The 17,147-nt window shown below is 49.4% G+C and overlaps 1 protein-coding gene across 15 annotated transcripts in view; it reads right to left on the bottom strand.

Annotated features, from left to right (window-relative positions):
* The window catches only part of rrbp1a (ribosome binding protein 1a), a 60,375-nt gene that overhangs the window by 14,503 nt on the left and 28,725 nt on the right, over positions 1-17,147 (bottom strand). For 14 of the 15 annotated variants that reach the window (XM_064318037.1, XM_064318035.1, XM_064318036.1 and 11 more), the window contains 17 exons: positions 12,030-12,184; positions 10,084-10,206; positions 9,790-9,942; positions 9,518-9,636; positions 8,468-8,621; positions 6,075-6,213; positions 5,504-5,685; positions 5,217-5,254; positions 4,844-4,937; positions 4,155-4,192; positions 3,760-3,850; positions 3,246-3,286; positions 2,858-2,948; positions 2,524-2,561; positions 2,290-2,380; positions 1,766-1,837; positions 21-113 (listed from right to left, as the gene is read on the bottom strand). In XM_064318037.1, the coding sequence (XP_064174107.1) occupies positions 21-113; positions 1,766-1,837; positions 2,290-2,380; positions 2,524-2,561; positions 2,858-2,948; positions 3,246-3,286; positions 3,760-3,850; positions 4,155-4,192; positions 4,844-4,937; positions 5,217-5,254; positions 5,504-5,685; positions 6,075-6,213; positions 8,468-8,621; positions 9,518-9,636; positions 9,790-9,942; positions 10,084-10,206; positions 12,030-12,184 (1,712 nt within the window). The remainder of the gene's footprint in view (positions 1-20; positions 114-1,765; positions 1,838-2,289; positions 2,381-2,523; positions 2,562-2,857; positions 2,949-3,245; positions 3,287-3,759; positions 3,851-4,154; positions 4,193-4,843; positions 4,938-5,216; positions 5,255-5,503; positions 5,686-6,074; positions 6,214-8,467; positions 8,622-9,517; positions 9,637-9,789; positions 9,943-10,083; positions 10,207-12,029; positions 12,185-17,147) is intronic. The other variant, XM_064318028.1, reaches the window with a different exon arrangement.

A 17,147-nucleotide genomic window follows, 5' to 3' on the forward strand; every position in this document is an offset into this window, starting at 1 on the left:
GATGGGGCAAGTTCAGTCACCTGTTCTGTTTCTACGGTGATGTGTGGGAAGAGTGACTGAAGAACCTCCCTTACATCGGGCTGAGGTATGCTGACCTGGTGCCCTGCACCTTCCTGTGGACACACACACACACACACACACACACACCCAATCAGGAACAATGGAGAACACTGCGCAATCTCAGTCTTCACCAAGACAACTGTACTGAAGACCACTTGAATTAAACAAAAAACAGAAACAAAAAAAAAAAACACCTTCCATGCAAATTCATAGCTGCTTACAAAACTAGAGCAGCTATTTAATGAGCATTGTGAGTAAAGGGCATCAAATACACAAGATCTCCTCATAGACTGTTACCATGACCAGGCTCTCTGCATTTCTAGTCTCCACTGGATATTGGATGGGCTTACATGGATAACAGCAGTTTAATTGGGGTCACGTTCTGACTGTATTTTGCATCTTGAAAAGTAGAAATGAGGAAGGTCTGTAAAAGTATTTGATTGAAGAGATGAGAAAAATGGGGGGGGGGGGGCCCTCAGGGTTCCCAGTATAAAGTGAACTGAATGAGAAAGGACCATATACGTGCCAAATGCACCAGGATGCAAAAGAACCTTCACAAGAGAACATAAACTCATAGCTGAGATGACAATGGCTAACCGCTTTAAGAGGAAAGAGCCATAGTTAGGTGAAAAGTTAACATGTATTAATGAGGAAATCAGTGACGCCTGGAGCTGTTTTGTAAACATGAAAACACAATTGACACAGGGAGAGAAAGGCCTTCAAAGACAACAATGGAATGAGAAACCGGGTCGTTTAACAAATCTGTAGCCCTGGTGTTTTTGAAGGTGGCCGTCTGTCAGAGAACAAGCATTCCAGGAGCTCAACCATGCCAAGGGGAACAAACCACAGTCCCATTTCCAGACATAATGTCCAAGTCCCATGTTAATAAAACAGACTGACAGAGCTGATCCAGGATCACTCCATTTTGGCTCAAAATGGATAAGGCTAGGATACGGACAGGATGGCCTAGACCAGCTCTCAGCTGAATGGACAGGGTCGGAGAATTTGTGTAAAATCAACTGAATCTCAAACACTAGGACTTAACTTCAATCTGTGATTACCTGAGCCCAAAAGCAACAAAGGGTAGCAACCTGCAGTGGCTACAGTCAGCCAGAAGGTGGCAGTACTGCTTGACAAAGCAGCTACGGTGCTCTACAACTGCACGCGAAAACAGTACAGATGTACTGCATGTACTCCTGTGGTCTGGTTTGGCTTGAGCTCCTGCAGCACTTGCTGCTCCACGTACACCTGAGCAGGCTGTCTGTCAGACCTGGGGGGGCGCAGTGCTGCTCCATGGTATATTTCAGAAACTATGGTACTTAATATAAGTCACTGATTGGCTAAACAGTCCACAGGCCTTGTTACCGGGGGCTAAATTAGGTGCTAATTGAAAGGAAACCACAGAAACCTGCAAACACTGATTTTCCAGGAATTAAAACTAGTGCAGACACTGCGGTCCCCCAGGACTGGAGTTAAACCTGCAGGTACTGCAGCCCTCCAGGGCTGGAGTTAAACCTGCAGGCACTGCAGCCCTCCAGGACTGGAGTTAAACCAGCAGACACAGCGGCCCCTCCAGGACTGAAATTAAACCCGCAGACACTGCAGCCCTCCAGGCCTGGAGTTAAATCTGCAGACACATCGCCCCCTTCAGGACTGGAGGAAGAAATCCCTGCTCTCAGGGCCTCTGGCTCCCTGCTCCTCTGACCTGAGCTCCCTCTGCTGAGCTCTCACACTCATCGCTGGCCTCGGGTTCCACTGTGGCCCAGTCACCCTCATCCTGATGGGAGAAAGGGTGTGTGGGAAAAGGCCATAACCTCAGGGTCACCCCCCCCCCCTCATGCCCCCCAGTCCTCGTTCATCCCAATCCCCTGCACCAGGCCAGGAAGCTTCCAGGCTTATCCTTATGCCATAACTTGCTTGTTATAATACTGGGAAATCCTGGATCTCATGGGCCAGAGGGAGATCTGGTTCTCAGGCCAAACAAACCAAAATCTTCAGGATTTGAAATAGCCAGTTCTTAAGCCAATTATTTAACAGAACTGATGTTACCAAATTATTTTTTACAAATAAATAAAGTAGACCTCAGCAATCAACCAATTGTTCATAAGGCATGTAACTGATCAGCAAACTAATTTGCTGATCGGTGAATTAAGAAGCAGGCTAGTTGGCTCGTAGGCAAATTTTTTCTCACAAGGAGCACTTCAGTGACAGTGGGGAAAAAATGCTTACATTGCTCTCGCTCTGAGCACGCACCGTCTGCTCTCTCAGCAGCTTCAGCTCCGCCTCCATCGACGTCACCTGGCCCTCCTTCTCCTCCAGGCTGCCGGGGGAACGCAGTTTTAACACAGCGCACGTGAACGGAGGGGAACGCGGGGCTGACCCCGGGCAGAGAGCGCAGGTAACGGCCTCTCGCCAGGGCTGAAAGGAGCGAGCGGAAAGAGAAGAAAGAACCAAAAAGCCTACCGATTCTGCAGCTCCTCTACCTCGGCTGTGTTGTCCGGCTGCAATGAGCAGAGAGCCCATTAGGTGACAAAATGGCGACAGAATTTTAAAAATAATAATAAATTCATTATTTTTATATTTACATTCTTCTTTATGCCCCAGGTGCTGGCAGGGAAAACATACGGGTCCTTCATATTTGTAAAAATGTCCAAGATTACAGAATAATTTTCTGATTTTATGTTCAAAGATTTAAGTCTGAATGTTGAATTCAGCAAAAAAAAAAAAAACAAACTAAAAAATCATTAATGCTGCTGCTGTGACAACATTCTGCTTTCGAAGAAGGCAGAGCACCTACCGCAATATCTGCATTTTTAACCACCTCCATTTCTTTGAGCTGCTGTAGTTCTTCTTCCAAGGATGCCACCTGGTTCTCTTTTTCCTTCAAACTAAGAACATATGGGGAATTCAGTGTGAGGTTTGAAGAGCCAAAATGGCGGTTCACATTTCTTCTGAAGTGGTCTCTTGGCCTGACCCTGAGCAGAACCAGCCTGGTGTTGCATACATTCACCATTCTTTGTAAATACATGAGCGAGGTCTCATGCCAAATTTGAGAGTCTACTCACAGGCTTATTACCGTGGAAAAAATAATTATGTTTGTTGCCATTCTTGCTTATGAAAAGACATTAGCATTCAAGAGACAATCACTGGTAAAAGGTGATGATTATATGCAGATGTACATGTACCTGTTCTGGAGTTCCTCAATCTCCATTCTGTTGTCAGAGGGCTAGAAATAAAGGTAAAGTTTGTTAGAAAATAAGGTGACAACCAAAACCACGTAACTGACTAAAGACTGTAACTACATTTAGAAAGGTAGTCTTGGTGTCTTTTCCCCAATTCTTCACAAGTCATCTCAATCTTATTCAAAACACACTCAAGATAATACCATCATATATCAAGTGACCGCTGATTAGAGAAATTTAAAGACTGAAAAAAGTATTAATCTCAAACTCAAATCAATAGGAGATGGGAGAGAGAAATTCTGAGCCCAAAAACAGGTGGAACAATCACGTGTCAATCACTGTCACACCTCAACAAATCAAGACTGCTCCCTGCAACCAAACACCATGATTTAGATTCATATTCAGCAGATCACCAAACTCACTCGCTCTTGACTGTTCCATCGCAGAACCGGCCAATGGGAAACGATCGATGACAGCGTAAATGCGTGCCACTTGAGCGGGAGGCGGGGGAACTCACCTCCTCCCCGTTTTTAACCTTCTCCAGGTCATCTTTCACCTGCTTCAGCTCCTCTTCCAGCGATGCCACCTGCTTCTCCTTCTCCTGCAGGCTGTAAATGGAGCAGCGTTAGATCAAAGCTGCTCACATCAAGTTTCACCTCCTTAAAATTCTAAACTTTAGGGAGGCTGCAGTGATTGGAAAACGTTGGGCAAAATATTTATGCTTGCAAGAAATGTTAACTGAGTAAGTGTGCATGAAGGACTATATTGATAAGCGGGTTCTCAACTCTGGTCCTAGGAGACCCGCCATTTTTCTGTACAAACACAATTGCAGCCCCCATATTGTTAAATGATGTTAATTAGATTTTTTATGTTTTTCTTTATCTATTGAGGGATTTACAAACTCAAACTCACCTGTTCTGGAGCTGTGCCACCTCCTCCGTGCCGTCAGACTGAAACACACGTCAGAGGAGTTCGTTAGGGAAGGACGGGAGGCTCACAATCCAACACAAAGCCACTGCAGCTACGGAACTTGAGACGGTTCTGTGGAGCTTAGCACCCGTTTCCCGGCAACAGCACATAAATGAGACCGTTTCAGCCAATCCGCTGATACAGACCCAAGAGCAGAAATATGCCCGGGGGGATTGGGGCGAAGGTGGGTCTAAGGGCGGGTCGGGAAAGCGATATCGTTCTAAAGTCAAAACAAGTGGGGCGGTGGCTCCCGCCAAACCTGCTCAGGCTCACAGTACCGCAGGGCTAAGAGCAACATGGTCAGTCTCACAGTACTGTAAGGTTATGAGCAGTCTGGTCAGGCTCACAGTACTGTAAGGTTATGAGCAGCCTGGTCAGGCTCATAGCATGGTAAGGTTATGAGCAGTCTGGTCAGTCTCATAAGTACAGTCAGGTTATGAGCATCCAGGTCAGGCTTATGGTGCAGTAAGGTTATGAGCATCCAGGCCAGGCTCACTGGGCAGTAAGATTATGAGCATCCAGGCCAGGCTCATAGTGTGTTAAGGTTATGAGCAGGCAGGTCAGGCTCATAGTGTGTTAAGGTTATGAGCAGGCAGGTCAGGCTCATAGTACCAGGTGCACAGGAGACCCACCGTGTCCTCCTTCTCCGCGGGCACCGCGACGCCCTCTCTCAGCTGCAGAAGCTCCACCTCCAGCGCCTTCACTTGGCTCTCCTTCTCCTCCAAGCTGAGAGAGCAGCACATTTTATTTTTAACCATTTTTTTCGGTCACAACAGGCCTTGCACATGAAAAATAGCTGTAATTTATTCCAAATGACAGGGACTGAAAAAACCCTTCACACACTCCCCAGAAGAAGTGCTACGCCTCCTCCAGGCACGGATGTACCGCTCATGAAACGACCACAACCAGTTTAAACCTGGTCACTAGCTCAGTTAACAGTATATTAGCTAGTCAGCGAACTGCACGATCAGCAAATTAATGAATAAATAAATGATTTTACTGTACCATTTCTGCAACTCCACATTCTCTGCCGATTCAGTGAGCTGTTAAAATAAGAATGTGTGATTAGCTTGGGGCTACATCTCGGTCTGAAAAAATAACAACGAACAGCTTGCCAAAAAGTGCTGGAAGCCAGCACACTAGCTCCTCTAAACCATTATTCTCACAATTATGGCCACTACTGAATTATTCTGGGAAATGTATTACCTTGTACCAGGGTGAACGGTTTTTAAGAGTCAAAATTATGGCTAGTCACAGAGGATTCTGGGCAATGTAGTGCATTGAAGGCTCACCTCAATGTCGTCGTCGACCTCCTTGCTCCGACCTGCCTCCAGCAGGGCGCTGATGGTGCCGATCTGTTCCTGCAGTTGGACCTTCTCCACCTCCGCCTGACCCAGCTGCGCCTGCAGACCCTCCACCTGGGACGCCCGTTCCTGCAGCTCTGCTTCTGCACTGGCCACACGCGCCTGCAGCTCTGTGGGGAAGGCGGAGCACTGGGTCAATCAGCGAATCACGGCAGAGCAGACCTGCGCATCAGCCTATTGGTGGGTGGGTGTGGATCCACAGAACACCTGTATTTCATGAGTGGAACTATCGTGGGGGATTAATGGCTCTGCTTGGCTCAGAGCAAGACAAAAACAAAAATAAATAAATGATAAAATACGTCAATCAAATGACTCACAGAACACAAACAGCTGCTTATCTAATCTTGCTAGATTGGAGTGCCAACTCGAGAGCATTTTTAAAATAATATTTACACCATTAACCAAGCCTGGCAAAGGAAGCCAAAAGGAACATGCCGTTCTCGGTTCAATGTGAAGTGGGGTTTAGGTGCAAAGGGGGGGGCGGGGTTTAGACACTGACCGCCCACGGAGGCGGTCTCCTGCTGAGCGCTCTCCAGCTCCGCCCTCAGGCCGCTGCTGCTGGCCTGCACCGCGCGCAGCTCCTCGCTGACCTCCTCCAGCCGGGCCTGCAGGGCACGCTCGCACTCCGCCCGCTCCGCCTGGGGAGAGAGACCCGGTCAGTCAGAGAGAGCCGGTCATCAGACACGAGAGCCTCGGGTCAGTCAAATCAGTCACACACAAAGGCCCTCTGGTCAGTCACACACCGCCTCTGGGGGGGAGTTTGGGGGGGGGGGGGGCAGTGAGTGTGAGGGAGGCATGGGTACCCCACTTTACCCCAGCGCTGAGTACCATATGCTGCCCCCTGATGCCAAGCCTGGCAATGCTCTCACTTACTTCCACCACGAACCACAGAAGACCACCTCCCCATCCTGTCAATCAGCCCTCCTCAAACCACGGAAGAAGACCTCCCGTTCGTGCCAAAAAGCCCTCCTCACACCAAAGAAGCAGACCTCACTTCACTCACCCCTGAACGGCAAAAGGCATTTCTGCTCAAAGCGTTCCAGGAGCGTGACAAGAAAAGCGTCTGAGCTTCAAACTCTTAACGGAGGGCACGCCGCGGTTTGGCGGATAACGACCACCGCGATAACGGGAGTGTGACTGGGCGGGCTCACGGGCAGGGAGAAACTGCAGCGGGACAGCGGTGTAAAATCCGAGGAGACGGGGAATTACATAACGGCGATAAAGGCATGCTTTAGGTAAGGGCGGTTAATCAATGATGAGACGAGCGAACTTTAAACCGGTGCGAAGCGCTGAGTCACTGTTTCGTCACTCTCGGGAAATGCATAGAAATAACTGAATTAGTTGTAATATTGCAATGTTAGTAAACTAATGTCAGAACAGAGGAATTTGTGCCGGATCACAGGTAAGCTTTCTCTCACACACTCAGGCACATTGATTCCCCATGAATCAATTACAGAACACATCATATTTTATTTTGTGATAATTTATCAGCATTCAACTGGAAGAAGGGTGGGGGTTATTTTTCCACCCAAGCGTAATATTTTTAGTTGCCAAATGTTTTAAAAAACATAACCAGAAAGCAAGGCTGCCCGGTGAAGTGCATTCTGGTTATGGTTATCTAGCTAAAGACAGTCAAGAAGCACAACCTTCAGCTGGTACTAAATACATCTGTATTCTGTAGACACTGATACGCTACGCAGTCTATTCTAGCAGTCAGCAAATTCCCTTGGACCAATTCCCATGTTTTTTCTTTAGTTTATTAGAGCAGGCGCAGAAAAAAAGTACAACAGAATTTCCACATTAGGCTTACTACAAGTTTTTTGCAATAAGCCTGATTTTCCAGTCAATCTCCAAATGCTTAGATTTGACTAAATAGCTGTGAGCGGAGATACTGTCGACCAATCCCTCTCTCTCCCCCTCAGCTGATGTGTAGCGAGGTGTTCTAGCGCAAAATGGCTGCCGTGCATCACCCAGGCAACACACAGTGGGTGAGAATCCCCCTCCTTTACTGTAAAGACTGTGACTCCGGCTCTGTATACATGCAATCATCATAATCTTCATCTTCCTCTACAACTATTATCATCATTATTACTACTATTATTATTGTTATTTTGTGCAGCTCAGTGACTCATGCACACGCTGGATAAAATGCATGCACAATTCTTTGCGCATGCAGCTTTTCATGCGCCCCCCCACCCCCGTCACACGATTAATGTGCAGCCGCATTCCACCAGCGCAGACTGAGCAGGGTAATTACAGCGGTGTTCAAATGTTCCGACACGCTGCGATGGTCCCGTCATGCCCCGGTGCCCCGGGGGGTGGGGGGGTCAGTTCATTCAGCAGAGTCTAATGCAGCTCTGCATTCACCCGCTGCCTGGGGGACGGACTGAATCTGCTGCCTTTCGGCACGGGCTGGAGCCCGGGCGGCACACTGGGGCTGGGGAACGGTGGCGGGGTCTGGAGGGGATTCCTGAGCACACAGGAGGATGGATCGCCTGACAGGAGCCCTAGAGCAGGAATCTCAAACTCCCGTCCTGGAGGGCCGCCGAGCCGGCTAGGCTTCAGTGCATTTCAGCATTCCACAGTCCAAGAGTCCACACACCCCATTTTCAAGACCCAACCTGGCAGCTCATTTTAAGGAAACCTCAAATAACTAGCAGATACTGTGGCCCTCCAGGACTAGAGTTAAAGCTACTGGGGTTCTGTTCCCTGCACTCACCTGGATGTGGGCGGGGCTTGTTCTCTGTGCTCACCTGGATGTGGGCGGGGCTTGTTCTCTGTGCTCACCTGGATGTGGGCGGGGCTCTGTTCTCTGTGCTCACCTGGATGTGGGCGGGGCTCTGTTCTCAGTGCTCACCTGGATGTGGGCGGGGTTCTGTTCTCTGTGCTCACCTGGATGTGGGCGAGGTGGCTCTCTGCTGCCGCCACCTTGGCCTCCAGCGCGGCCTTGTGCTGCTCCTCGGCCTGCAACGCCTCGTTCTTCTCCCCGAGCTCCAGGCCCAGCCGGGCGCAGTCCTGCCGCAGCTTGGCCAGCTCCGCGTTTTGCCTGGGGGAGGGGGGGGAGAGAAACGGAAACTACTAGAAAACCACACGTCTGATGCACGACCTGCTCGGCACAAACAACACCACTGCGACTTCATGACGTGCGATGTTAAACAGTTTGTAAAATTACCCGAACGTAGCCTCTCAGCTACGTGGGTTCAAGGCCCCAGAAGTCGACTCTGTGACAGATAAATTAAGCCCTCTCTCCCCCAGCTTCCTAACCACAGAGCCAACATAGAGGCATAGGCAGCCTCAAAATAACCTGCTTATCATCTCCATCCCCCGGCTTCATAACCACAGAGCCAACATGGAGGCGCACGCGGCCTCAAAATAACCCGCTTATCACCCAACAGCAAGTTCACGTCTCTGCTGGGAAGAGAAATAACAACTGAATGTTGTCAAGGATGACAGCATCCTCGTAAAACTGGAAAATTTAGCCAATGGGAGGACAGGACAGGCCTCATGTGGTATGGGGAAACAAGGTCATCGGACCTTGGCTGGACAGAATGGGAACCAGACCACTCGACTGCAGCAGACTGAGTAACTGCAAAGATTTACATCTATTCATTAATTAAATATCTATTCTATGAACTAATTATTCACGTGGGAAGCCAGGAACCTGCAGCTTTGAGCCAACACGAAGCAAGAGAAAGCCTGAAGTAACAGCAAACATTTATCTCCAGCTCAAGTAACATTACATTAGATTACAGGCATTTAGCAGAGGCTCTACTGCGCTTTATGGTGCTACAGATGACTATTATTCCCACAGGTAAACCATCAGCCCTCTGCTGCCCCCTCTGGTGAAGCTCGGGATTGGCACTCAAGTCCTCATGGTTTGGAAGGCAGGGGGAGGCTAAAAAGGGGCGCAGGGGTGTGAGAACTGCGTGGGGGTTTGCTCACTTGCTCTCGGTCTGGCTGGTGGCCTGGTTCAGGGCGTCCCGCAGGATGGAGTTCTCCTGCTGCAGGCGGGCCAGCTGAGCGTTGGGACCCTTCTCCAGCTGGTCCTGCAGGCTCTGGACCTGAAAACAAAAAAAGCACCTCTAGAAAACGGAACCAAACACAGGGCTGCCACATCTTGGAAAAACTGTCAGAGGATCCTTTGCGGGAGTACAGAACTTCCTCCAATTCACGCTGCACGCTTAATGTCTCTGATCCAACAGGTGACCTCTGACCTTGGCGTTGAGCTGCTGGGTCTCGCTGACGTGCTCCTGGTAGCTGGCCTGCATGCGGGCCTGCACAGCCGCCACTTCCTGGTCCCGAGCGGTCAGCTGGGCGCTCAGGCGGGTCTCCACCTGCGACACCTTGGCCTTCTCTGTATTCAGCTCCTGGGTGAGGAGGGAGGCGGTTAACATCACAGACCACGCCTCCAGACCTCAGCAAAATAGAGTAGACTTGCTGGTTGGGTACGAGTTGCTCTGAATATTAGCGAACGTTTTGAAAATACTGCTGTGTAAGCTCAGGCTCACCTTGGTCAGCTCCCTCAGACGGTTCTTGGCGGCGGCGGCGTCCTCCTGCTCCGCGGCGAGCTGCTTGTCCTTCTCCTCCAGCTGCTTCTTCAGAGCCGTCACAGGATCGCCCTTCTGCGTGGCCTGGCCAGACACACAGAGCGACTGACCATCAGCACCACAGACACAGAGCGACTGACCATCTGCCCCACAGACACACCGAGCAACTGACCGTCTGCCCCACAGACACACCGAGCAACTGACCGTCTGCACCACAGACACACAACTGACAATCTGCACCACAGACACACAGAGCAACTGACCATCTCCCCACAGCACACCGACAGACACTACATGACAGACGACAACTGACATCAGAACCACAGACACACGTAGCGACTAACCGTCAGAACCACAGACACACACCGACTAACCGTCAGAATCACAGACACACACAGCGACTAACCGTCAGAACCACAGACAGTGTCTGACCATCAGCACCAGATACACAGGGAGCAACTGACTGTCTGCACCTTAGACACAGATCGACTGACCGTCAGCACCACAGACACACAGAGCGACTGACCATCTGTCCCACAGATACAGCAGAACAGCCACATTTAATAGCAGACAAGACTGCTTGGAGCACATAAAGAGAAGTGTACATTTCCATGGGAAGAGAGAAAAGAGTTAAGGAGAGAGACGTAGGGAAGACTCATGGAGAGAGAGAAAAGTAGGGCAAGACAGACAGGTAGCAAGAGATGTAGGGAGAGAGACCCAGGGAGAGAGCTGTAGAGAGAGAAATCCAAGGAAAGATGTCGGGTGGAGAGATTTTGGGCGAAGGGAGATGGACGGCAGAGAACAGCAAAGATAGAGTGAGTGAGTGAGAGAGAGAGAGAGACATTGCATGCTGCGGCTCATATTCCCTTGTTTCCATGCACAACAAACTCCAATTTAATTGGCTGGATAATCATTCACAATAAACATGGCAAATGTGATTCATTGAAACCATAAAATCCAGGAGTTGAGCCAATAATAATGAGCAGGTGAAGAGGAGAGATTACCAGGGAATTACAAAATCAGAGTTGGCGGTATAACTGGAGAAAAACTGGCACAGTAAAAAAAAAAAAAAAGGCTTTCACATTCCCCGCAATCCTAAAGCAGAAACCTACTGCACTCTGCGAACCAGGGCTGCCCAACCCTGTTCCTGGAGATTCACCATCATGTGGGTTTTCCATTTCAACTCTAATTTGGCACATCCGATTCTACCAAATAGCAGCTTAACTAGATCTCTAGCTGTTGAATGAGGTGTGCTTTACTAGGGTTGAAGTGAAAACCTGCAGGACGGCAGATCTGCAGGAACAGGGTTGGGCAGCCCAGCTGTAGACTTTCAGCTGAATTACAGCTGGCGTCATGCAGGCAAGACATCTTGCTCAATCAAGGGTTTCCCTTAAAATAGTCATCCACAGAAATGTAATGGTGTTTAACATTTAAATTTTTTTAATTTTTATTATCTGATCCAGCTCTTCTGTACAATTAGCTCTGAGCAGTGAGCAAGAGGCGTAGGCTTGTTACCCTGGGGCCCGTCTGGTTCAGCTCAGGCGTGATTCACGCAGTCTGTTCCGCTGAAACCGTTACCTTTCCTCACACGGCATCGCCGGCACAGTCACCAGGCTCTCTGCCAGCACCCGGGAGCGGGGGAGGGGAGGGGGGGTATTCAGCCATTATCAAAGCAGGTGGATATAATCTCCTTAAGGCCATATGAGCTGTGCTGGGTGTGCGGTAAATAGGTTACGCGTGCTCTAGGCACAACAGGACAGCTATCAGTTAGCATCACATCCGACCAGGAGATTGGACGAGGGGAGGGGGGTGAGGGCATGGCGCAGTACCATGTGCTCGGTAACTTGCACGATGCCTGCCTTGTTGGGGAAGAGGGAGGGGGGTGTGAGGAGGGCGTGGCGCGTTACCGTGTGCCAGGTGTCCTGCACGATGCCCGCCTTGTCGGTGAGGATCTCGATCAGTCGCTGGGCCTCGCCCTCGCTGAACGCCATGCTGCTCACCGTGGAAACCAGCGTCTTGTAGGGCAGGTAGAGGGGCGCGTCGGCTGCGTCCACCGCCACAACTACGGAAAGACAGAAGGGACACTTTAGCACATGGACGCCGCACAGGAGTTCAGCAGTAAAGCCAGATAAACACATTACAATGCCTTTCCTGCAAGAAGAGGGCATATTAAACAACCTAGTTCTGAGCAACAGAGGGAATATTTCATGAACAGGAAAATGCGAAACAAGAGCCTCATCTCTCGGTGCAAGAGTTCATCTTTACCGCACCACCTGTTGTCTGAGAATAGAGAATCTTTACAGAACCGTCAGTGACTCATATGTTCAGCGATGGAACACAGAACAGAACTCCAGAGATGAGAAACCCAGTCAGGCTCACAGTACTGTAAGATTATAAGCAACCTGGTCAGCCTCATCGTACACGAAGGTTATGGTTAAAAAGCAGGCTAAACCTATCTGGTACTGAGCTTATAACAACCAAGATGGTGAGCAAAAAAATGTGTGAGCCAACACCAACAGGGAAAAGTCCACAGGACGACCTGAGCCACAAATTAAGCATTTAGATTTTTAAAAATAAATAAATACTGTGGTATGGATGTTAATTAAAAAAAAAAAAAAAAAGGTTAGAGATCTTCACATGCGCAGGCATGCATGCATCTCTACTGACGAACTGATTTGAATAAGCACAGATACTGGCCCACGCACGGGCTGCTTATGGACGAGATCGCGACAGACAACGCCATAAGACGCTCAGCTCACTGCAGTCACGGTAACAAGCCCTGGGGCAGCGCTGGTCCCACAATGCCCTGGGGCAACGCTGGTCCCACTAATGCCCGGGCAACGAGGCTGCGCTCAGTTTTGAAGACGCCTGGGGCCTGCTGTGTGAGAAACGCCCACAAGCCACTGCGGCCACTACCGGCCTCACCCACCTGAGCTGTCCCACATAAAGTCAATGCCTATCTTGAAAGCCAGTGTATTGGGCAATTTCAGTTTCCTTCTCCTCCAGCTCCCATAGTTCTTTGCAAAGAATTTGTCTGGACTGCAAGATGATTCTGGAACACTTGGTGGAAACTGTATTACAACTACAAACTGAAAGACCAGTTATGCTGAGCTCGGCAGAATTTAAAAAGGCTACATCTTATAACTCATGAAAAAGACCCCAGCTAGGTTTACCGCACATTTAAAAAAATTAAAATAACCTTCATCAATAGATTAATGATCAATTGGCTAGGTTACAAAAACCATAAACAAACATACTGAACTAAATGAATAAAAAAATTTTCCTTAAACTCTCTACAGGGTTAATACACGATCTTGGGCAAAAAAAGGCCAGAGCCCACACTCTCTCACAGCACGGCAGGACAGGCGCCCCCTAGTGGCAGACGGTAGTTTTAATGCCAGAGGCACTAAGCAGGCCGCTGACGCCGCTGCTTGTCGCGGTAGCCGGAGTACAGTCCGCTCGACGTGGAGTAGTCTGCGATGAAGGGCCAGCAAACCTCAGCCCTGCGATGATGCAATGGGCGTGGAATGCAGCAGTAACGGATTTTCCCCTGGGGCCTCCGACTGGAGGAAGGAAGTGCTACCGCAGACCCCTCTCCCCGATCCCCACCAAGTCCTAAACGCACAGCATCCTGCCACACTAACACCAGAGCCCTACCACACTAACCCCACAGCCCAGCCACACTAACACCAGAGCCCTACCACACTAACACCAGAATTATGCCACACTAACACCACAGCCCTGCCACACTAACACCACAGCCCAGCCACACTAACACCAGAGCCCTACCACACTAACACCAGAGCCCTACCACACTAACACCAGAATCCTACCACACTAACACCACAGCCCTGCCACACTAACACCACAGCCCTGCCACACTAACACCAGAGTCCTGCCACACTAACACCAGAATCCTGCCACACTAACACCAGAGCCCTGCCACACTAACACCAGAGCCCTGCCACACTAACACCACAGCCCTGCCACACTAACACCAGAATCCTGCCACACTAACACCACAGCCCTGCCACACTAACACCACAGCCCTGCCACACTAACACCAGAATCCTGCCACACTAACACCACAGCCCTGCCACACTAACACCAGAGCCTTACCACACTACTAATGCCAATCTAATGGGAGTGATGGACTATCCATAAGGATTTGATCAGTAACATAATTTCTGTTGATTTAGCTCCTGTACTCCAGTACACTGGATTTGAAATGAAACCATGATTATGAGGTTGAAATGCAGACAGTAAGCTCTGCACATATTTGCAGCCATATCTGGTTTAGGAATTACAGACGTTTTTATACACAGTCTCCCCATTTTAGAAGCGAGTGCCTCTACCAGTCTGTCTCCGTGTCCATCTGTCTTTCTGCTTATATGATAGGGCTTGGGGTAACAATGAGATTCCGCTTTTACATCACACAGCTCAGAAAACAATCACATTTGGTGCTTTTATGGACTAAGCTAACAGAATGGCCCTTTAAAGAGTCATGTCCTAATATGGCTCTCGTTTTAAGCGTGTGCGAACGCGCAGAGATCTCCGCTATGATAATGATTCATTATGACTAGCAGTGCAAGGAGTTTGAAATTAGGAAAATAAAAGTCCCCTCCAGTAAACACTGTGGGTGGAGGATAAAGACTAATTCTGACGCCTTCCTGGTGTTTGGAAGGTACAAATATAATAAACCAAACGGTGAGTGGGGGGAGGGGGGCACTCATAAAATGACTCTTGGAAACATATTGGCCGCCGTGCTGTGAAACCGTTATACTGTACGCACCAACAGAGCGGCCATTATTTTTCCAGGCCATTACTGCACGCGACCCAGAACGGAACGAAATATCCAGAGGGCAGCGAACGGAGCAAGAGAAGGCCCCTCAGGAGCACAGCGTGCGCCGGGGAAAAGGCATTCCGGGGAGGAAAACGCTGCGATTCCGTATACATTCCAGGGAGGAAAATGCTACGATTCCGTATACATTCCAGGGAGGAAAACGCTGAGGTCTCTTCACATTCCGAAGAGGAAAACGCTAAGATCCCTACACATTCCGGGCAGAAAAAATGCAAAGATTCCGTCATATTCCGGGGAGAGAAATGCTAAATTAAATGCTAAATTCCGGGATACATTAATGCTCCTGGGAAGAAAACGCTAATATTTCGTCATATTCTGGGGAGAAAGATCCTGTCGCTTTCCGGGGGGGGGGGAATCTCTGAGATTCTGTCACCAATTAAGGCCGACTCCCCTTCTGCTAAAGAACGGCGGTGAGGCCTCAGCAGACCTCAAAATGGGCCTGAAAAAAGCCAGGACGGCTTGTAATTATATCCTTATGTGCAGGGCTATTTAAAACAGAAAGCTGAAGAGCTCAGGAATGTGGACTTCATGTCACAAGTCAAAGAATTCCTCCTTTCGATGTTATACTTAGGCACTACAAGACATACCCAGTAATGCCCAGTCCACAACACAACATTATGTTGCACGATACTTAACATCCACATTGGTGAAATGTAAAAGCATTTAAAACCCTTTTGTCAAATTAAAAAAAAAAGATTTGTGGGGAACGTTTCCCTAAATCATTACATAATACTGTGCAATATGTTGAGGGACATATGAAAATCAGTAATTAAATAATTGGATAATAAATACCAGTACAATGCCAGCCAGGGATTAGGCTGAATGTATTCTCCATGCCCCGTCACCCTCTCGAGCATCTTGAAAGAGAGTTTCTTTTTTTCTGGGTGGGGGGGGGGGGACATTATGTCACAGGTCAGCGGTTGAGTTGGCTTGAAAAATCACTTCCAATGGGAGCCCCACTTACATAAGACCATGATAATTTGTCAGAAGTAGTTACTGAACATTTGTCTTATGGTTATGTACAACTTGGTCAGGCTCATAGTACTGTAAGGTTATGAGCAGCCTGGTCAGGCTCATAGTGCTGTAAGGTTATGAGCAGCCTGGTCAGTCTCATATTACAGTAAGGTTATGAGCAGTCTGGTCAGGCTCATAGTGCAGTAAGGTATGGCACTGGTAGGTTAACAGTACTGTAAGGTTATGAGCGCCTGGTCAGGCTCATAGTGCTGTAAGGTTATGAGCAGCCTGGTCAGTAGTGTGAAGGTTATGAGCATCTGTCAGGCTCATAGCAGTAAGTTATGAGCAGCCTGGTCAGGCTCATAGTGCTGTAAGGTTATGAGCAGCCTGGTCAGGCTCATAGTGCTGTAAGGTTATGAGCAGCCTGGTCAGTCTCATATTACAGTAAGGTTATGAGCAGCCTGGTCAGTCTCATATTACAGTAAGGTTATGAGCAGCCTGGTCAGGTTAATAGTGCAGTAAGGTTATGAGCAGCCTGGTCAGGTTAATAGTACTGTAAGGTTATGAGCGGCCTGGTCAGGCTCATAGCATGGTTGTGAGCCTTAAGTGTGAGGCTAGGCTAATGGAGTGAGGTGAATGCGTTGCTACCGCTGCTGCCGCTGCTGCTGAGCACACATTCCTACATGTGTCTCTGCCTGCCTGCTCCACTCAGCCTCCTCTCTGCCGTAGCCCCTTCAGACAGCGCGATCGCTCCGCCAAGCGGGAGCGCTCGGTCTCCCCGCAGTTACACAACGCTGCCCTCCAGAAGCGCCGCCGCGCCAAACGGGCATCTGGCGGAAGCCTCCGGAACCGGAGAGGAGGGCCGTGCCAGCGGTCGCCGGGCTCGGGCTCTAACTGTACAGGGCTGGAGCGAAATGACAGGGCCGGGGGGTGGGGGGGGGTCCAACAGGCACTGCAACAGAGAAAAACGCCAACGCCGAGAGAGCAGACCTGCTGCTTTGACTAACGTGGGCCACGGCCATTACGGGAAACATAGCGCTTCCTGAACCCCGCCGCGGCTCCTTACAGCGGGAGATGTTCAAACGCAAGGCTAGCACGCACGCCGTGGGTCCGGTGGAAATGATGCTAATCTCCCCGTGTCCTAACGGCTTCTACCGAGCCCAAACGCTAGCCAAGAGCTCTCAGGCAAACAGCTCAGCTGGCCTGCGTA

Source organism: Anguilla rostrata, chromosome 18 (genome assembly GCF_018555375.3).
Source record: "Anguilla rostrata isolate EN2019 chromosome 18, ASM1855537v3, whole genome shotgun sequence".
Classification (NCBI taxonomy): domain Eukaryota; kingdom Metazoa; phylum Chordata; class Actinopteri; order Anguilliformes; family Anguillidae; genus Anguilla; species Anguilla rostrata.